The 23024-nt window shown below is 41.6% G+C and overlaps 1 protein-coding gene across 8 annotated transcripts in view; it reads left to right on the plus strand.

Annotated features, from left to right (window-relative positions):
* The window catches only part of arhgap32b (Rho GTPase activating protein 32b), a 125138-nt gene that overhangs the window by 58344 nt on the left and 43770 nt on the right, over positions 1-23024 (plus strand). For all 8 annotated transcript variants that reach the window (XM_061701947.1, XM_061701949.1, XM_061701950.1 and 5 more), the window contains 2 exons: positions 14742-14828; positions 22571-22708. In XM_061701947.1, the coding sequence (XP_061557931.1) occupies positions 14742-14828; positions 22571-22708 (225 nt within the window). The remainder of the gene's footprint in view (positions 1-14741; positions 14829-22570; positions 22709-23024) is intronic.

Genomic DNA, 23024 nt, shown 5'->3' on the forward strand with positions numbered 1-23024 from the left:
TGGCAGCGCTCTTATGCGTCGGGTTGTCTGTAGTGTCCTCGGTTGCTAATGAGCTCAATTGTGTCACCCATAGTGCTTCTCATACTGCTTTCAAGTTGTGCTGCCTTTTTGTTTGCTGCACTGTGGTTCTGGTATTCACCGGCCCCCTGGACACTTGGATTCAGTGAACAGTACCCCAAGCAAAACAATATTGTTTCTTTTGTCTTGTTTTAACTTATTTAATCTTTATTTTTGTTCCTTGTATAATGCGTTAGTCTCTTGGTGTCTTGCAGTTATTTGGCCTTTAGAATTTTAAATGTTTATTCTCTCTTTTTTTGTTACTATTTAACTGACATATCAGCTAACCAGAAAGGAGGTGCAATGTCGTTGAATTTGAACTGTTCATTTCCTTAACAAAATATTCACTGACTGTAGTCTGTGCATGGCAATTCTTCCTATTATTAAACTGGTTTTTCAGTTTTTTTTTACTTGATGGGGATTGTTAGATTTCAACTATTTAGGTCTGAGAAATCTGCTCCAACTTTAATACAGTGTGAACCATTTACAGTGCATTAAACAGCAAATTAGTCGCAAATTATTTATCCCTCAAAATAATGGAATTCAGTCTTTCACATTTACAGGCTAGCTGTTCAATACGATTGTTGACAAGATTTCAAAAGAGTGCATATTATTTCTGTAAACTGCATTCAAACATACAATTTTAGCTGCGCATGATGCCTATAGGTAAAATGATGGATGGAAAATCCATCTTGAAAAATTAAAATTCCGAGGTGATAGTTCTTGGTGATTTGGGAAAAGTAAGATGATGATTTTTTTTCTTCTTCAGTTGCTTTTGTCCTCCCACTGTGAATGACCCAGTTTGTGACACTTTGCGTATTCGTAGCATGGCATGTTTTAAAGGCTATTCTAAAATTTCTGCTTCATAGGTGACACATTTACGTAGAGTTGCTTTAAAATATGACAATTTATAGAATGTTCTTTGCATAGTTCATTTCAATGGTTACAAAATGTTTCTGTATATTCTGTCCTTCAACTTATTGTTGACTTAGCAATATTGTACTGACGAGCCAGGTCAGACGCACCAGTCCACTTTCCAAATCTCACGTTGATTTCCGATGGTCATGAGCATTCTGTAGTTCTCTTATTTACCATCACTGATACCCTCCTTTGAAGGCATCACAAAAGAAACAGAACACCTAAGAAAACACAAAACACTTGTGGAATTAGTTCTTTAGATGCTCACTAAGCTGATGAAGTCTCACCAGGTTGTAACTAAAAATGAGTTCAAAGCGGTGTCTGTATTCTTCCATTATCTTTGTTATCAAGATAACCTTGAGGATAAACTGATAAAAGAACATTGAGGCCACCGAAATGAACTGTCTCTGTAATAAACTTGAAAGACTGAATGATTCATGCCTCGTGGTTTTGGAAGAAGTTTCAGCCTCCGAAGACTATGTTTACACATCCATCTATTTTCCGTACCGCTTATCCTCACTAGGGTTTCGGGCGTGCTGGAGCCTATCCCAGCTAACTCAGGGCGAGAGGCGCGGGAATACACCCTGAACTGGTCGCCAGCCAATCGCAGAAACAAACAAATGGGAGTAATTGAGACTGACACCTCAGTCAGCCTACCCTGTAGACCAGCTCACCGTGTGGTGCTGCAGGGCTGACGCATCAGTTGCATCTACCTTTTGGTTTAGACGTGGCATATTTTCACTGATTGAAGGTGCACTTCATTTTGTCTGTGCTCTTACCATCCATCCATCTTTCTATCGATCTTCTCCTCCATCACTTGTCAGTACGCAATATGCTCCAACTGCTCACTCGCGCCCTTCACACAAAAGACCATGCAAGACGCACAGAAATGAATTCCCCTCTGATCCAATCCATCATCTGTGCAGTGATGCACTGAGGCTAGCGCACAGCCAGCCTTGAAAATTACAAACACGAGTCTAACCCAAAGGTAAAAAAGAATCTAATTGGTTGTTGAGTCTGTTCGTCTCGACAACGCACATGCAGGACTATATTTCCTGCAAAGAAAATGATGTTAATCCTCTGTCACATGTTCTCACAGAAGAGATCTGTAGATTTCTTGCTGAGGATGAGTTCTAACTGTTTAGAACCGCACTGCCCCGGTTTAAGGAAGCAAAAGAGCAGTTGGAGTGCACTCATTCTCATCCCCCTTTCCTCTCTGTACATGTGCCTCACACATTCAGTCAGTTCGCTCTTCCCCTTTATTCTGTGTGCTTTTGATTTTTCTCATGCAACGTGAAGATAATATTCTGGAAGGGTCAAGTGAAAATTGTCCCTTTCAAGATATTGATGAGTCTTGACTTAACCTTAATAATTGTCAGCGTCTATCCGCATCTGTGTCTTTTTTTTAAGACTTAGCATTTCGGTAAACGGGTTGCTATTATTAGTAACTAGCGCTTACCTGTTGAAAAAGTAATAATTTAGCGGAGACAGCCTTCTGTCCACATAGTGCCTTTTATGTAGGTTACCATTAGTAATATTCTTCCTGATTACTTTATCTTCATTTGCACAGTACAGAAGTGGCAGAACCGGGGGGCACTGGGTACCAGAACCTAGCGACAAAAGGATATTTTTGGTGAAGTGAGACCATTTATCTCATTGACTGATTTGATAATTATTGTATACATAAAGCCATTCTTTCCCAACCTTTTTTAAGCCACCTATTTTCTCACAGCACACAAGTCTGCCTCGGCACCCTGGTGGGGAATCACTGAGCTAAAGAAAAATAATGTTGGGAAGGTGAAGAATGGAAGGAATTAGTATTGTACACTTATGACATTCAATACCCAGCCCCACTAAAGACACTCTATCATCTAATGTTATTCAGTATAACACTGCACACTCTGTCTGAGAAGCACCCGACACTAAACAAATTGTCTCATAATAGGATTTGTTTTGTGAAGCTTATACAAATCATGATCTAATTTGTATTGCATTTTAAGTTGCTGAACATGAAATGCCCAAATCCTATTGGATGCAACTGGCCCTTAGCATATCACTTTTATTGCTTTACCATTGATTTTATTTTAGAAGTGGTCCCTTCACACCTACTCCATCAGCACTGTAGTACTGTGCTGCATCACGTACAGTTGATATAAAAAGTTCACTCACCCCTGTTCAAATGCCAGGTTTTTGTGATCTAAAAAACAAACAAAAAATGAGACCAAAAAATTCAAAACCTTTTCCCACCATATTTAACCTGTACAACTCAACTGGAGTCCGTGAATCAGTCCATGGATGCCTTCCAAAAACACCTCATCCTCCATCTTTAAGGAGACTATTAATTGACCTCAAGCACCCCCACACCCCTCACATTATTATTATTATTATTATTATTATGTGGTTGCACAAGTGTGCCCCCTCTTAGAGTAGGGGATGTGACTGTGTTCAGCATTAACCAATCACATTCAAACTCATTAAAGTGCAACCAAACAGGAGAAAAACATCTTGTAAATTTGACACATCACAGAATAACAGAGAGTCAACAAGACTGACAATTAATGAATAATTAAAAAATTGCCAAGTATGTGAAATCAGGCTTCAAAAGAGTCAAGAATTGAGACATTCTTTCAGCTTGCAGATGCTGTGGGCGTGTCGCTGAGAGCTCTGGAAACCTCGCCTCTCCTATCAACCAAATACACGTACCACGTTCCTTCTCTCACGGCTCCTTTCCAGTAACTTGGATATCACACATTTTCACGGGCTGCAGAGAAGCAGCCTCTGAACCCGACAACCATAAACCGCGCTGCCAGGATAATTTTCCCTCCTTTGAAATCCAGCAGACAACTCGCTTCTGTGGCCACAGAATGGTGCTCTATAAGCAGCCAAAGCCGCGTGACGCTCTCCAAAGCCGCGTGACGTTCTCCGGTCCTCCTGGATGAATTTTGAAGGAAGCTGTGAGGCTAACGGCACTAACGCTTTTGTGCTGGACCACCAGTGGCTTCTTTAACCGCTGGCCATGGATCTCGTCCGTTTTCCGCTGACTCGCAACACAATGTGCATGGGTGCCAGATGGCAAGATACATGTCCCATATGCAAAGCAAAGCAAAATTTATTTATATAGCGCATTTCATACACAAGGTAACTCAATATAAATATAAAACACTTTACACTCCAGGGAAGATTGATTGTTTTTCCAAGTTGTGGGGATAGTTTCATGGCCAATGGCACACTATACTGGTAGAACTGGGTGAAGTTATTTATGAACAAAAAAGTGCAATTCCACTGAATGGCCACTGCATGGAATAAGGGCGCTTGGTTTTTATATAATGGGGTATACACCCCAGCCCTGTGACGTCACGGGTTGGTTTTTAGCCCCGTCCACAGAATCAAGAACATTTTGGTGAAAAAGAGTTTTAAGCCATATCTCACCAATTCAGTACTATCATTTTATCAGTCTTTGCAATTTTTAGGGATGAGGGGGAAAAAATGACCTTGGTTGCACTTTAAATGGGTGTGAGCACACACCTGCCACAATCGTAAATGCTGCCGATTAACCCCAAATAAAGTCCAGTTGTTCTAGTGTGGCACAAGCTCAGCAGAGAGCTTCCACAGCATCAGAGGGATATCATTGTTCAAATGGACAGTCAGGAAAAGGCTACAAAAGAGCCTATCAAGTGGAGAAAATAACCTAAATTACCTAAAACTGGACATCCCTCTGTCAAGTCTGCAGTCTTCCCCATATTGAACCCAACTGAGACAATTGAACCAAACTGAAACAATTTAAGGTCACCTGGGAAAACCTGTGCAGGTGCTTTGAGTTTAGTAGATGATTAGTGTGTGACACTCAGTTTTAAACCTTTATGGCCTGCAAAATTTGGGCTGATTTCTTCAGTATTCAAATTTTTTTTTAAATTCCTGATTTAGTGGGGTTTTATGAGCTGGAAGCACAAATTACGTAAAAATAAACAAATAAATACATGATTTTTTTTAAATTGAGGGACCTGAATCTATAATCTATGAAAGTTGAACCTTTTGAGTGGAATTCTGGAAATAAATAAACTTTTCCATGATATTAACATTTTTGGCAAAGGTTAGACCCCTGTTGTGTATAGCTTTGAATAAAAACACCTCAGTCATCATCATTGTTGTTATTCACTCTTCTTCATGCATGACTCAAGGGGAGTCCACTGATTTGACATTGGAGGTCTAGGATTGTATTGTAGTTTAAGCACACTGAAGTGACAAATAATTGAATGTGAAAAGGTGTATCTCACAAAAGTGGAACAATTTGTGTCTTAATGTCCATCTGTGGTTGCCTTTCCTGAGAAATATCTGAGGTCAGGTCACATTTGTTTTTTGATTCACTGTATCACTTCAACCCATCTCTGGCATAGCAGAACATTGTAGAGTTGAACTAAGTGGGTCAACATTGGATTATCATTTTGATATTCATAAGCAGATTTGTGCTCAAGAATAAATTGATTCTCCTGCAGCCACTCAAATCAATGTCACATTAACAAAATGGCGCCTACCTGTGTGGATGCCTCAGTTACGGGCTTTCTCGTATTGTTTTTGTGTTTTTCGTTCGTCGTTGGAGACATTACACGACTCACTTACACAAGGGGAGACTTGCTAACCACCGAGGAGGCTACTCCGGACTTTCTTTCACCAACGTACTTTCTTTCACCGCTACCGATCAATGCAAACTAGAACTAGCAGACATTCCAACAGCTTCTTCCCTCTTGCAATCAACTTCTTAAACAGCTAACCTACAATTCCATTGGAACATGCTGCCAAGTTTTTTTTTTTTTTTTTTTTGTCTGTTGTCACATGTTTGTCGGGCCAATTATACATTACTCGTGCACTCACTGTAGTAGTCTCGCCATGCTGCACTCTTTGCATATCTGTTATTGACCAATACTGGCCACTCATGCTAGAGTAGCATCTGCCCCGCTTGCACACTGACTGAGGAGTATCTGCAACATTTGCACAATCGACATTGTCCCAGATTATCATGCTACTAGTTCAATGTATACACTCCTTGAAGTCTCGGCGCCCTTTGCACAATGATCATTGCAGCGGACTATTGCTATATTAGCCATTGAAATTGCTCTCAGTGCTTGAGGACTCTGCATCTTTTTGCACAATTGTCCAAAAAAAGTACCGGCATTACCAGATTAATAGCAACCTTTTATTGCTCAGTGACTGTTTTTGTCAATGTCTTTGTCTCAAAACTATTCTCTGTCAATTGACTGTCTGTTGTCGTACTGGAGCAGCTCCAACTACCGGAGACAAATTATTTGTGTTTTTTGGACATACTTGGCAAATAAAGATTGTTCTGATTTTTTAGGAACACTGGAGCAATTTTTTTTTTAAAACTTGTTTTTAAATTCTCCCTCTTATTGTGAAAAGGACAAGCACACTTTTGACAACACACACCACAGCGAGCGTGTGACCATTGCAGGTTCCAGGCTAGTGACCTCTCCTGGCTCACATGTCGTCCTCGGTGGGCGTGGCCATTTTCAAATATTTCCGCCCACTTCTCCACCATTATGTCTTTGTAATTAGCTTCATATGTTGATGGCACAAGAATCTACAGTATTTTCCTTTTAGGTATTTGTCTGCAACATGAGAGCATGGTTGGAACACTTTTTGATTCGTCCGTTGTGACGATGGTAGACTACTCTTTTCTTTTCTTTTTCGGAATGGCTTTTTCACTGGTGAAGTAGCTCACAGCTAGATGAGAGTCTGCTTTTTACATCAATGTAAGGAATAATCAAATTTGAATCGAAGCCCTCAGTAGATATTTAGTTTCAGACTTGCACGGTCTGCAGTGTTCCTCAGCGCTGTGCAAGAGGGCTTTCAAGAGGGAGGAGTGTACATGTGGAAGGCAAGTAACTAGCTTTTCCGCAAGTTTACCCACCCTCTGCACTTTTTTTCTTTTTCACCCCCATTTACCTCCTGCCCCCTTTCTCCTTGCATTTCCTTGTTCTCTCTCTGGCTCTCTCTCTCTCTCTCTCCATCCTCGCTCTTTGTCAGGGGAATGTACCAACCAGGGAGGGAAAGATGAGGACAGAAGGGGGAGGGGTGAACTAGCATGTCAGACAGGGGGTGAGGAGGAAGAAGGGAGCGAATCGCATTTGGGAGCAAGAACACACATGGTAGTAGAGTCTGCAGGAAAAACAGCCCTAAAAGGTTTTTGGGGTTTTTCACCCCCCCCCCCCCAACCCCATTTCTGTTGCTGATTTAATGTAGTGTCCACATAGTCCTAATGGTCGCCAGACTTCACAGAAAGAAATCCCAATAGCAAATGAAACAAGAAGGATCAGGATTGGGCATCACTATGGCAGGATGGCTGCAAGGGCCAAATGGAGGAGATAAAAGCTGTCCGGTTCAAGAATCGACCATTTCAACATCACCTCTCCGCCTCTAAAAGCTGCAAATAGTACTACTACGCTCCTTCTACAAATGCATCACCGAGCGCAGCTCACACTGTCTGTGGAACAGTCAGAAGAGCGAGTATTTACCATCCTGCCCAGTGGAATTGTGCTGCGAATTGGTGAAACTAGACTCTGTTCGACGGGATGAGAGAAAGAGACTGGAGACAGGTGTTGGGCATTAAAGGAGGGGGAAAGTGTTGGTGTGAATCTCCACTGCATGAAGGGGAAGGAAAGCGTGGAAGCTAAGACATCAAAGGAGTGAAATCCAGACTTGACGTTACTGTGAGTACTCAAGTGTTGCGTGTGTTCATTTCCTGAACTTTTTATTATTACCGCTCTGTAGTGTGCGGTTGACATAGCAACTTAAATCTTGTCGTAAGGTAATTACAGTTAAAAACATTGCTTTGGCTCTTTCTACTTAAGCTTTTTCATTGGATTCCATTTCCCCCTGTGTCCCTTGTCAAAACAGTTCACCATAATATTTCAAACCTGACCACATTGTGATTTCCTAGTTGTTCTTTATTGATTGATTGTTTTTGCGTAAGATGGAGTCACTTAAACGTTATGATATCTTGTCTTCTAGGGCAAAAGAGTTGATAACTAATAACTACAAACTGTAATATTTTGTTACATTGGTCCAAAGATGAATGTCAACCTTTTTATAAAGTTTGCCATCCTTTCCAGAATACCTTTTAGTCTGAGTGGTTTGTGATCTCCTTGTGATTGTAATGTGGACCAACTACTGGCTAAACACAGAAGCACTTTCTAGCTTATAATGTTATTTCCATTGGAGATCAAATTGCTGTTTTGAGCAGTCATGTGTTTATGGTTTCCTGCATCACTGGAAATGTCTGTGTATCTTTAGAATAACTTTTAATAGTCTGTGCTGTTAGGTTGCAGCTGTGAGTCAACCTGCTGGTGTTTTCCTTTCGAACCTCTTTTAGTGCAAGTCATATTATAATTACTGAATTATTCTCAGGTTCTGCTGTGGTCTTTTATTGCCTCTCTTGCCTTTGTTTTAACATGGCTCATATATATGATGTACATCTGGGAATCTTTCTGGAGCAACTTTGCTGGATTGTGTACACTTTATTCTTAAATCTGGTTAGTTTGCTCGACCCTTACTGCACTTACACTAAGTGAACAACAGAAGTATTAACATACAGAATTTGTTAATCATCAATTGGTTTATTAATCACTTTACTCGAGCAAATTAGCTCCACATTAATGATCAATAAATGTTCAGTCACCAGTTTAAGAAAATATTTTCCCAACTTCATGCTTCCATACAACAGTTTGAGGAAGACTTTTTTTTTTTCTGTCATGACTGTACCTCAGTATTCAAAGTAAGGTCTATAAAGATATGGTTGAATGAGTTTGGTTTGGAGGCACTTGAAAGCCCTGGCATCAACCTCATTAAACACTTGATACGAACTAGAATAGCGATTGTGAGCCCAGCCATCTTGTCCAACACAAGAATGGAGATTGTTGTAGCTGCAAAGATGCACCAGCGAGTGCATAACAACATCTAAGGAAGATATGATGAATCGTAATTGACATTAGATGGCTGAGGTAACTGAGGCCAATGGTCAAATCAGTGCGACCATCAAAATGTTCTTTTTGTTTCCGTTTTCCATTGCGATCGCTTATTAAAGACACCATCCAAAATATTTTTGTTTTCGAATCATGTGTAATGTACACTGACAGCTAACCCAGCAGTAGCAGAAGAGTTGCGGCAATCAACATAACGTTTGTTGATTATTTTATTTTTTCCTAGTCCTGAGGATTAGATTTTGTTAAATCTAAAATTCATTTTAAATTTTTACATTTAAAAATGTTTTTTTGTTTTCCTCTGCCTTACCTTACCTGGATGAATAAAGGTTAAATAAGAAAGTAATAAAATCAAAACCTCTGGCTTTGTATGTTAGTGAAGCACACGACAGAGTAGGAGGGAAACAAAAGCACTGTTGCTGTAGGTTACAATCGTGAGAGGATTTAAATGCAGTGGATATAAAAAGCCAAATGTCAGGTTTTTGTGATATACACTGCTGTGAAGTATTGGCCCCCCTTCTTAAATTGTTATATTTTTGCATAGTTTCCCCACTTTAAGACCATCGAACAAATGTCGGACAAAAGATCTGAAAAAGCTGCAACAAAATGACACGATCCAAACACATTCAAGAACAGTCAAGAAATAAAGTAATTGACATCTTATCAGTCTTGAAAGGGTTACAACGCCATTTCTAAAGCTTTAGAATTCCAGTGACCCATAGGGATGCCATTAACCTCATGAAGAAATTATGGAACAGTGGTGAACCTTCCCAGGAGTGTTCGGCTACCGATTACCCAAAGAGAAGAGCAATGACTCATCCAGGAGGCCACAGAGGAACTCACAGTTAAGGGCAGTGTTCATGACACAACAATAAGTAAGCGACTGGCCAAAAATGGCATCCAAGGCAAAAAGCAATGCTGACCAAAAAGAACATAAAAGCCTCTCTTACATTTGCAAAAAAAAAAAAAAAAAATCTGAATGACTCCCAAGACTTCTGGGAGAATATTATATGGACTGATTGAGCTTTTTGGAAGGTGTATGTCTCGTTACATCTGGCGTAAATGTAGCACAGCATTTCAGAAATAGAGCATCATACCACCAGCCAAACATGCTGGTGGTAGTGTGATGGTCTTGGACTGTTTTTCTTCTTCAGGACCTGGACAAGTTGACAACAGCTGTGATTGATGGAACCATAAATTCTGGTCTTTAAAAGAAAATCCTGAAGGAGAATGTTCAGCCATCAGTTTGTGACCTCAAGCTGAAGCGCACTTTGGTTTTGCAGCAGGGTAACGATCCAAAACACACATAAAAAAAAGAAGGTTTTAGAGTGACGTAGTCAAAGTCCAAACTTGAATCCGATTGAAATGCAGTGGCATGACCTTAAAAACCCCATTCATGCTCGAAAACCCTCCATTTTTGCTGAATTCAAACAATTCTGCAAGGTAGAGTGGGCCAAAACATCTACACAGAGAAAATTTGCCAGTTATAGAAAATGCTTGATTTCAGTTGTTGCTGCTGAGGGTGGGCCCAACAAGTTATTAGGTTTAGGGGCTATTACGTTTTCACACAGGGCCAGGTAACTTTGAATAGTTTTTTTTTTACCCCTTAATAAATTAAATCACCAATTAAAAACAGCATTTTAAAAAATGATATTATATTTGTCTGATATTTACATTTGTTTGATGATGTGGGGAAACTATGCAAAAATATAAGAATTTGAGAAGGTGGCCAATACTTTTTCTTTTGTAAAAGCAAAAAAAAAGAGAGCTCAAAATAAATCATTTCAAAACTTTTTTTTCCACCATTTCTGTGACCTGACCTGTTAATTGCCCAATTCAATTGAATTAATTAAAAAAAATAAAAAATTAAAAATAATCTCACTTGTGATAAGGAGGTTTAGTTATGGTCTGATCAAACCTTTTTTGGCCATAATTCCAAAAGATATGTTTGATGCAAACACAACTCTGCTCATCACCAAAAGAACACCATACCTACTGTATCAATCATTCGAATATTATTTATATAGCACTTTTCATACATAAAAAATGCAACCAAAAGTGCTTCACAGAGATAAAAAGAGACAATTAAATAGCAGGAAATATACAAAAACCCACCCCTCCCATCCCCATATATACAGTGGGGCAAACAACAATTTAGTCAGCCACCAATTGTGCAAGTTCGCCACTTAAAATGATGAGAGAGGCCTGTAATTTTCATCGTATGTACACCTCACCGATGAGAGACAAAATGAGGGGGGGGGGGAAATCTGAAAATGTATTATTTTTAAAAAATTTAGCACATTATGGTGGAAAATAAGTATTTGGTCAATAACAAAAGTTCATCTCAGTACTTTGTTATATACCCTTTGTTGGCAATGACGGAGGTCAAACATCTTCTGTAAGTCTTCACAAGGTTGCTGGTATTTTGGCCCATTCCTCCATGCAGATCTCCTCGAGATGATGATGTTTTGGGACTGTCGGTGGGCAACACAGACTTTCAACTCCCTCCAAAGATTTTCTATGGGGTTGAGATCTGGAGACTGGCTAGACTGAAACATAGCGTATGCTCAAATCCAGAAAACGTCGTACGCACAAAAATATCCAGATGTATGAATCTGCGTACGCGTGAATCCAAGCACATTTCCTTCGTACATCCCAACCAGCGTGGAAATGAGCGCACACGTTGGAGTTGCCGACCCCTCCCTGTCCACGCCCACATTTAAATATGCAACTCATATAAATATGCAATAAATATTTAAATATGCAACTCATATTTAAATGTACCCTGCGCCTGAGATCCCCGATCTCTCCATGATCAGGAAAAAAAGGAAAATGAGCAAGGTAATGAAGAAAAAATATTTTTCTCAATGTGAAGTTGCTCAATGAAGTGGAGGTGCGCAAGAAAATCCTCCTTGGCGTGCTGTCCTCCGGCGTAAACAACAAGCGAAAGAAGAGTGAATGGGACAGCGTGTGTGCAGCTGTCAATGCTGTGGAGTCAGAGCAGCGCACGCACACTGAACGAAAAAAGAAGTGGTCAAACGTTAAGGTGGATATGTGAAGCGGAGGACAGGTGCCCACCGCCAAAGTGTAACCAAAACAGGCGGAAGAAACAGCCCGGAGGGCCTCACCCCGTTTGAAGAGAGAATCGCTGCAATCATGGGTGACACTGCTCTGTCAGGGGTGGTGCGAGCACATGTGGCCGACTCTGATCACCCCACAAGATAAATACCATGTATTTTTATAACTCACAACAAATGTGTTCATACAGTAACCTACACTCAGCCCTATGAGAGAGAGTTTCATGCGTAAATGTTGTATGTATGTTATGTAATAAATCTTTTAAATTCAAATAGAAGAACATCAGCATATCAAAGACGATATTAAAAACTGTGACTCAATTTATTATTTTAATACACAGGAGAGGACACGCGGTCTCAGCCACGTGCTACATGTTCGGGGGATTCGTCCACCGTCCCCGGTGTCTTAGTTTCAGAGACGCGGAGGATTCCTTCAGCGTCCCTCACTGGAAAAAAAAAAAAAAAGAGTCCTTTCAATTTCCCGCATTTGAACATGTACATCGGTTGCACATGATAAAAATATGTTAAAATGAATAATTTACCCCTCTTCTCCTAAAAAAAAAAAAAAAAAAAAAGTCATTTTAACAGATTTTAATCAAAAACAACTGATGTGAATGTTCAAATAAAATTCAAAGGTTTATTTTTTTCCAGTGCTGGCATCACCTGTGTCACATATGCGGAGGTTTCGTTCACCGTTCCTTTGCGTCTCCTCCGGCATCCCCAGCGTCTCCGACGCAATTACACTCCAACAACCGGCTGATGCTGCCCACCCGACTGGCCGTGTCCTCACCTGTGCTGTGCTGGAGTCACGAGATTGTAAGGGCTATAGGCAGCGTAAATGATCGCCTTCATCAATTTATAGGCGTCCTCACAAATATCAGTGATTCGTTAAATGCACTGGTCAACAAGTACATTTTTACATTGTTGAAATCAAATGTTTACATTGTTGAAATCAAATATTGTCAGGCATGAATTGTTCATTAGTGCTAATTGTTCATGTGTCTCTGATGTGCAGATTTATTATAACAGTTTCCCGGCATCGTCAAGTGTCGCCAAAGCACTAACAGCAGCAGAAACGTGCGTACGCCAGCCATGAAGTAGGCGTGTTGCACCGCACATTTCCACGGTCATTTCACTCTTGATACATCTGAACTTTGCCGTGAAAAAGAACGTACGCCACGTTTTTGTGCGTTCGCACCTTTTGTACATGAGGCCCCAGGACCTTGAAATGCTTCTTACGAAGCCACTCCTTCATTGCCCGGGCAATGTGTTTGGGATCATTGTCATGCTGAAAGAGGCAGCCACGTTTCATCTTCAATGCCCTTGCTGATGGAAGGAGGTTTTCACTCTAAATATCACCATACATGGCCCCATTCATTATTCACGGATCAGTCGTCCCGGATCCTGGTCCCTTTTCAGAAAAACAGCCCCAAAACATGATGTTTCCACCCCCATGCTTCACAGTAGGTACGGTGTTCTTTGGATGGAACTCTGCATTCTTTCTCCTCCAAACACGACAAGTTGAGTTTTTACCAAAATGTTCTATTTTGGTTTCATCTGACCAAATGACATTCTCCCCAATCCTCTTCTGGATCATCCAAATGCTCTCTCGCAAACTTCAGACGGGCCTGGACATGTACTGGCTTAAGCAGGGGGACACGTCTGGCACTGCAGGATTTGAGTCCCTGGCGGCGTAGTTTGTTACTGATGGTAGCCTTGGTTACTTTGGTCCCAGCTCTCTGCAGGTCATTCACTAGGTCCCCCTGTGTGGTTCTGGGATTTTTAAGCTCACCGTTCTTGTGATCATTTTGACGCCACGGGGTGAGATCTTGTGTGGCGCTCCAGATCAAGGGAGATTATCAGTGGTCTTGTATGTCTTCCATTTTCTAATAATTGCTCCCAGAGTTGATTTCTTCACACCAAGCTGTTTACCTGTTGCAGATTCTGTCTTCCCAGCCTGGTGCAGGTCTACAATTTTGTTTCTGGTGTCCTTTGACAGCTCTTTGGTCTTTGGAGTGTGACTGTTTGCAGTTGTGGACAAGTGTCTTTTATACTGTAGCGTTCAAACAGGTGCCATTAATACGGGTAAAGAGTGAAGGACAGAGGAGCCTCTTAAAGAAGTTACAGGTCTGTGAGAGCCAGAAATCTTGCTTTGTAGGAGACCAAATACTTATTTTCCACCAGCATTTCCGAATAAAATCTTTAAAAATCAGACAATGTGATTTTCTGGATTTTTTTATATATTTATTTTTTCTCATTTTGTCTCTCATAGGTGAGGTGGATTTCTGATGAAAATTCTTTTTAAGTGGGAGAACTTGCACAATTGGTGGCTGACTAAATACGTTTTTGCCCCACTGTTAATGCAAGGCTCAAAATGTTTTTGTTTTTTTCTTTGAAAATGAGGGACAATAGGGGAAATTAGCTGTTTCCTTCTGATTAAGATGTAATAGAATATCCCCAGACATTAAGTAGCTTCAAAGCGACGGACACTCTTACTATCACAAGATAACGTGGCAGTTTATTAATTTCAATCCTGTATCGATGCAAATTCACAAACGATAGTATTAAATAAAAGGGAAAAGGTGTTTTGGATGATGCCCCAACTATTTTATTTATCCAAAAAAAAGTCATTTCATTACCTAAGCAGTGTGGTACAACAATGGAAATATTAAATCACGATTACTGCATTGTCTTTCAGTTGTCTCTCGGCGATGAACAGAGCGAAGTGACGCGGAACGGCCAAGAGTCCAAGGAGCTTGTATACTTGGTTCATATTTACTGCCAGGTGAGGTTTCATTTCATGAGTCATTATAAATAAGTACTGACACACACCTTAATGTACACTAACACAGAAAAACTAAAAATGTCAATTCAAATTTAAATACAATTGAGACAAGTTGAGTCATTTGTTCGGATGTACGTACAACACCCACCTCACAGCACTGACTGAAATAATATCTGGGCTGATTATTATTATTTTGAAAAAAATCTATAAACTGTGTTACAGTGGAACTGAAAAGAGCATTAAACAAGTAGTCGGGTTAGAGAAGTTTTCATTTCGCATTTTTATTTGCTGATTTGCACTGCTTTTAACAAGATGCAGCCTCATATCTTAATTGAGAGGTTAGCCTCTCATTTCATGCTACCCGATCAGATTTTATTGATCTTAAACGTTTTAACAGACAGACTGTAGCAGGTTTTATGAATAGACACAAGTGTTCAGTCACATACTCAGACACAGGCTCTTACTGTGTCCTTTCTTCCCTGCTTTTTATTTTTGCTTTGTCACAGGCTGCTGCAAATTGTCAAATTTTTAGGCGACAGTTGAGTCTTACTCTCTCTGATTCAGGGCCACCAATCAAATCACGGCTGTGACGATAGCATCCAGGACCTAAAGGTGTTGAAAACTAGGGCCTAACAGATTAATCAGCTTGCCGATTTAATCGGTCAATATTAGCCCTTTTCACATCAATAAAACACAACACATTACACCAAGATAAGGACTTTGAAAAAGACATAAAAACAAATCTGCAAAAAATTATCTGTCTGCCTGTAATTAATATCTTAGTTGTAAGCATCACGGGAGCAAAAAAAGCTTATTTTATTCATTCTATGGATATTTCTTTTAATTAGTTGGCCGATTAATCGATTATCGGAATTTTATTTTACCAAATATCGGGAACAGCTTCAAAAAATTCAGATCGGTTGCACCAAGAAAATGGTAATAGATTTCAGGAAATCCAGTGTCGACCCCAAAACCGGCACTATCTATAGTGAAGTGGTGCAAATATAGTACAATTGTATTGTTTGGGCCCAGGTTTAACTCTAATTTGAATTTAATTGAAAACACTGACAGTGTTGTTAAGCGAACAAACCAGAGAATCAATCTGCTGATCAAACTCCATTCTTTTGGTGTCAACTAAAATATTTTATGTACCTTTTGTGAACATTGTATTGAAAGTCTCTTATTCTTTTTTTATGCCGTTTGTGAAAGACAAGCAGTGTATGAATGACATCATCAGAATGTGATCTAAAATTACTGGAGTCTTGCTTAAGGACCTCTGCTCCTTTGGACAATGCGGGTGGTACAAAAAGCAAACTGAATTTTAACCCAACCTGATCACTTACGAAGCAGTCGACTTGCAGTCATGGCCTCAGGTTGGCGGTATTATGTGCCGGTGCAGAAAATAAATGATCCTTTCTGCCATAAGGCTGCTAAAAAGCACAAAATGTAGACTAAACAGAATCATTCTACATCCCGTTCTGAGGTATGGTCACTTGTTGCGGCTGTTGTTGATGTAATGAGGTATTAATTATTATTTATTTCCTTTACTGAACTAAATATATATATATATATTTTTAAAATTCGGGTTGACTGTAAAACTGAAATGTCTCTCTGGGACTAAAAGTATTCAGAATCTGAATCAGAAGAATGGCTGCTGAAAAGGGCTGTACATTTTAAGGTACCAAGTTTTAAACAGAGCACATTTTGTCTCTTTGCTTCATAATTTATAGATTCTTCATCATTTTGATCGTCTTCGTCATTCCTTATTATGGGTGGAAGCTTGGTGACGCAAGAGTTCGCCGTTTTACATTGCGTCATCTTTCCAACCAGTTGAACATTCTCTGTTTTGTTGCATTTCTGTATATAATTTGGCATGTACACTTGTGCATAAAATGTCATAAACCCAACCCAAACAAACAGACCCACTCCAGCTGCAGAGTAGCTTTGCCCTAATCTCCTCCTGTGACATTTTCATTTCCCCCCCCCCACCCCCATCCTTTTCCATCCGCAGAGGGTATTCCTTTTCCTCGTCCTTGGCAATGACACACAAGTATGTGAGTGTGTAGTTGGAATTTCCATTTACTTAGGAGCCACTGGAAAATTGTTAGATCTTCCCCAGCACTTGAGAAAAAAAGACAGCAACTCGCAAAGAGTTGAGTTTAGAGTTGGTGTAGAAATAGTGGTACAGCACAGTGAGAATAGTTCATTTCCATGGAGCCAGACATGGATGGTAACTGGAGTCCCAGTATGAAAGTGGGGCAATAAAGCTTAATGTGATCACTGAGTCCACAGAGACTTTTCAGCCCTGCCTGCCACAGCCAGCGCTTTAAACACCACAAGAATCAGTGGGTTGAGTGGTGTGCTGCAGTCCCATTGCACAGACCTTGGCTCCAGTACAGACAGCTCTTTTTAGGCCAAATCAAAGCAAAAGACATTTTCCACCACAAGTTTCTCTCATTTGGTTAGGCAGTTTGGAGCTTCATCTTAGTTGGAGTTGGAAGGGAGAAGAAAAAGAGAATGGCTGTCTATTATGTGACGTGACATTCATTATGGTAAATGTAGGGCAAACCTCTCTGCATTTTGCTATGAAGAGCTTAATGATGGATTGTTTTTGTATGCAGAAGCATCACTGGGGATCGAAACGGAAAACAGTGCCAGTTGTATGCGATGAGGAGCGTTTTTACAGAAGTGTCTTAACACCATTGTGGATACTGGTGTATTTTTATAGTGTCAAGTTTTTGATCAGACATGAACATAAAAGTCTGAAATTCCCGCACACACGTGTTTAAATGTCAGGTGAGAGGAAAGTAACAGTGTGTTTGGACTTGGAAAGTTTGGACTGACAGTATTCATAACCCGTATAAATACAACCCCAATTCCAATGAAGTTGTGACGTTATGTTCAACATAAATAAAAACAGAATACAATGATTTGCAAATCATCTTCAACCTATATTTAATTGAATACACTACAAAGACAAGCTATTGAATGTTCAAAGTGATAAACTTTATTGTTTTTACCAAATAATCATTAACTTGGAATTTTATTTAAACATTCCAAAAAATATGGGACAGGTGGCAAAAAAGTTGAGGAATGCTCATCAAACACCTGTTTGGAACACCCCACAGGTGAACAGGCTAATTGGGAACAGGTGGGTGCCATGATTGGATATAAAAGGAGCTTCCCTGAATTGCTCAGTCATTCACAAGCAAAGATGGGGCCAGGTTCACCTCTTTGTGAACAAGTGCGTGAGGAAATAGTCAAACAGTTTAAGGACAATGTTCCTCAATGTACAATTGCAAGGAATGTAGGGATTTCATCATCTACGGTCCATAATATCATCAAATGGTTCAGAGAATCTGGAGAAATCACTGCATGAAAGCGGCAAGGCCGAAAACCAACATTGAATGCCCGTGACCTTCGATCCCTCAGGCGGCACTGCATCAACAACCGACATCAATGTGTAAAGGATATCACCACATGGGCTCAGGAACACTTCAGAAAACCAATGTCAGTAAATACAGTTCGGCGCTACATCCATAAGTGCAACTTGAAACTCTACTATGCAAAGCAAAAGCCATTTATCAACATCACCCAGAAACTCCGCCGGCTTCTCTGGGACCGCGCTCATCTAAGATGGACTGATGCAAAGTGGAAAAGTGTTCTGTGGTGCGATGAGTCCACATTTAAAATTGTTTTTGTAAATAGTGGACGTCGTGTCCTCCGGGCCAAAGAGGAAAAGAACCACCCGGACTGTTATGGACGCAAAGTTCAAAAGCCAGCATCTGTGATGGTATGGGGTGGTGTTAGTTCCAATGGCATGGGTAACTTACACATCTGTGAAGGCACCATTAATGCTAAAAGGTACATACAGGTTTTGGAGAAACATATGCTGCCATCCAAGCAACGTCTTTTTCATGGACACCCTTGCTTATTTCACCAAGACAATGCCAAACCACATACTACACGTGTTACAACAGTGTGGCTTCGTTCTAAAAGAGTGCGAGTACTAGACAGGCCGGCCTGCAGTCCAAACCTGTCTCCCATTGAAAATTTGTGGCGCATTATGAAGCGTAAAATACGACAACGGAGACCCTGGACTGTTGAACAGCTGAAGCTGTACATCAAGCAAGAATGGGAAAGAATTCCACCTACAAAGCTTCAACAATTAGCGTCCTCAGTTCCCAAACGTTTATTGAATGTTGTTAAAAGAAAAGGTGATGTAACACAGTGGTAAACATGACCCTGTCCCAGCTTTTTTGGAATGTGTTGCAGCCATAAAATTCTAAGTGAATGATTATTTGCTAAAAACAATAAAAGTTTATCAGTTTGAACATTAAATATCTTGTCTTTACAGTGTATTCAATTAAATATAGGTTGAACATGATTTTAAATCATTGTATTCTGTTTTTATTTGTGTTTAACACAACGTCTCAACTTCATTGGAATTGGGGTTGTAATCAGAATTTGTAAGATAGAACAAATCCTGGTTTTCCTGTGTCATAGTTTACCCTATTTATGAACATTTACAGTAGCAACATGGAAAAGGTTTAATCAAGGTGACTGGACTCTTCTTAGTTGTTCAAGACGTTCTCCTCGCCTCGTGGGCATGTTTTACTATACGTTCGACAGTGTCCATGAGCTGCCCTTTGAAGCCGGATAAAGATACAACTGTGAGTGGATGAACACGCAACAAGCACACGCACTCATACAGTGTCAATGCAAAGACCGAAAAACTGCGACACATAAGGGCGTATTGTACCTTACAGTGTACCGAACCCATCAGAGCGTTCTGTATGTTGCTTTAAAGGAGACATTTTTTTTTACACAATTTAAAAGTTCCCAGGGTTTGAAGCGAAATACACACATACTGAATTTAAAAGTCCATGTGAAATAAAATCATAGATTTGTTTCTAAATACATTGTACTTGGAGAGCGCTCCCACTGGGGACTCCATTGTTCTGTTGGGGGACTTCAATGCTCACGTGGGCAATGACAGTGAGACCTGGAAGGGCGTGATTGGGAGGAACGGCCCCCCCGATCAGAACCCGAGCGGTGTTCTGTTATTGGACGTCAGTGCTCGTCACGGATTGTCCATAACGAACACCATGTTCAAGCATAAGGGTGTCCACACGTGCACTTGGCACCAGGACAACCTAGGTCGCAGTTCGATGATCGACTTTGTGGTCGTGTCATTGGACTTGCGGCCGCATGTCTTGGACACTCGGGTGAAGAGAGGGGCGGAACTGTCAACTGATCACCACCTGGTGGTGAGTTGGCTCCGATGGTGGGGGAAGATGCCGGTCCGACGTGGCAGGCCCAAACGTATTGTGAGGGTCTGCTGGGAACGTCTGGCAGACTCCCCTGTCAGAAGGAGTTTCAACTCCCACCTCCGACAGAACTTTGCTCATGTTCCGGGGGAGGCGGGGGACATCGAGTCCGAGTGGACCATGTTCCGCGCCTCCATTGCTGAGGCGGCAGACCGGAGCTGTGGCCGTAAGGTGGTCGGTGCCTGTCGTGGCGGCAATCCCCGAACCCGTTGGTGGACACCAACGGTGAGGGATGCCGTCAAGCTGAAGAAGGAGTCCTATCGGGCCGTTTTGGCCTGTAGGACTCCTGAGGCAGCTGATGGGTACCGGCTGGCCAAGCGGAATGCAGCTTTGGTGGTCGCTGAAGCAAAAACTCGGGCATGGGAGGAGTTTGGTGAGGCCATGGAAAAAGACTTCCGGATGGCTTCGAGGAAATTCTGGTCCACCATCCGACGTCTCAGGAGAGGAAAGCGGTGCACCACCAACACTGTGTATAGTGGGGATGGGGCGCTGCTGACCTCGACTCGGGACGTTGTGAGTCGGTGGGGAGAATACTTCGGAGACCTCCTCAATTCCACCGACACGCCTTCCCATGAGGAAGCAGAGTGTGGGTTCTCTGAGGCGGGCTCTCCTATCTCTGGGTTTGAGGTCACCGAGGTAGTTAAAAAGCTCCTTGGTGTCAGGGCCCCGGGGGTGGATAAGATTCGCCTGGAGTTCCTAAAGGCTCTGTATGTTGTGGGGCTGTCCTGGTTGACACGCCTCTGCAACATCGCGTGGACATCGGGGACAGTGCCTCTGGATTGGCAGACTGGGGTGGTGGTCCCCCTTTTTAAGAAGGGGGACCGGAGGGTGTGTTCCAACTACAGGGGGATCACACTGCTCAGCCTCCCTGGTAAGGTCTATTCAGGGGTGCTGGAGAGGAGGGTCTGTCGAGAAGTCGAATCTCAGATTCAGGAGGAGCAGTGTGGAGCAGCATCTCATCCCCGACCTCTCCAGGTCGGGGATGAGATCCTGCCCCAAGTGGAGGATTTCAAGTATCTTGGGGTCTTGTTCACGAGTGAAGGAATAATGGAACGTGAGATCGACAGGCGGATCGGTGCAGCGTCTGCAGTCATGCGGACTTTGTATCGGTCCGTTGTGGTAAAGAAGGCGCTAACCCGAAAGGCGAAGATCTCAATTTACCGATCGATCTTTGTTCCTACCCTCACCTATGGTCACGAGCTGTGGGTCGTGACCGAAAGAACAAGATCCCGGATACAAACGGCCGAAATGAGTTTCCTCCGCAGGGTGTCCGGGCTCTCCCTTAGAGATAGGGTGAGAAGCTCGGTCATCCGGGAGGATCTCAGAGTAGAGCCGCTGCTCCTCCGCATTGAGAGGAGTCAGATGAGGTGGCTGGGGCATCTGATTCGGATGCCTCCCGGACGCCTCCCCGGTGAGGTGTTCTGGGCACGTCCCACCGGGAGGAGACCCCGGGGACGACCCAGGACACGCTGGAGAGACTACGTCCTTCGGCTGGCCTGGGAACGCCTCGGGATCTCCCCAGAAGAGCTGGATGAAGTGGGTGGGGAGAGGGAAGTCTGGGCGTCCCTGCTAAAGCTACTGCCCCCGCGACCCGACCCGGATAAGCGGTAGAAAATGGACCAACCAAATGTCAGCCACACATAGTACAATTGCTTGTTATACAAAAAGAAAATGCACTGTTAAACATTATGGCTTGAAATCACAGCTTGTTTAATTTTATTGTCTTTGAACTATGATTTTATTTATTGATTTATTTTTAATCTAAAAATTAGTTTTCAGTTTGATTGGTGGGGGGGGACCAACTTCTATCGACTCTCACTTTCAATATTAACATTGAGGGCAATAAACAGGCTGGAAGCTTTTTTTTTCATTGTTTGTTGCTTCTTACTAATACTCATATAACATTACCTTTGATCCTTCCAAGTTTAACGCCTTGTGTAATAATGTATATATGTATACATGTATACATGTATAATGTATGTAAGAGTAACCAGCCTGGTCACCAGCCAATCACAGTGCACATACTGTACAGACAAACAAGCATTCACAATCACACCTATGGGCAATTTAGAGTCTTCAAGGAACCTAACGTGTTCATAACGTGCATGTTTTTGGCATGTGGGAAGGAGCCAGAGAAAACCCACACAGGAAAGGCGGAGCTGAGATTCAAACCCTGAACCTCAGAACTGTGAGGCATTTGTGTCCTCTCGGCACATCACGCTCCCACAACGATAAGAACATACCTAGATCTGCAATGCTTCTTCTTCCCTGGTCCAAGCAACCCCACTTTTCACATTTTTTTATTTTTATTTTTTTCCTACAAATTAGTTCAGTAGCTTTTGTTTAATCCTGATCACACATGATTAAATAATTACTGCTTTCCTGCTTTGAGTCCGTGTTTTGTTTATGAAGGGTCGAAGTTGGATTGTAAAGCGTAGCTATGAGGATTTCCGTGTCCTGGACAAGCACCTGCACCTGTGCATATATGACCGCCGTTTCTCTCAGCTGCCTGAGCTGCCGAGACTTGACAGTTTGACTGATCAACCAGAGGTGAGCTCTTACAAATCTGTGTCTGTGTGCGTGCGGACTGTAAATAATTGCTTTCAAGCATGTCTGCATGACACTGTTAAACCTTCTCCAGAAACTAAATTTTATGGGTTTAGTGTTCCAACAAACTGACTCATAGTCATAAACAAAAAATGTCAGCCAAGGAAAAACTCTCTTTACAATACTTCTCAGTAAGCTTTTAGTGAAATATCATACATGTGAAATAAAAGTGAAATATCATACATGTGTGTGCAAGGGATGGGCTTTTTTATATAGGATATTCTGCCATAGTTTTAGCAACGTTCCTGAAAGCCAAGGT

The sequence above is a fragment of the Phycodurus eques genome, chromosome 17 (genome assembly GCF_024500275.1).
Source record: "Phycodurus eques isolate BA_2022a chromosome 17, UOR_Pequ_1.1, whole genome shotgun sequence".
Lineage (NCBI taxonomy): Eukaryota > Metazoa > Chordata > Actinopteri > Syngnathiformes > Syngnathidae > Phycodurus > Phycodurus eques.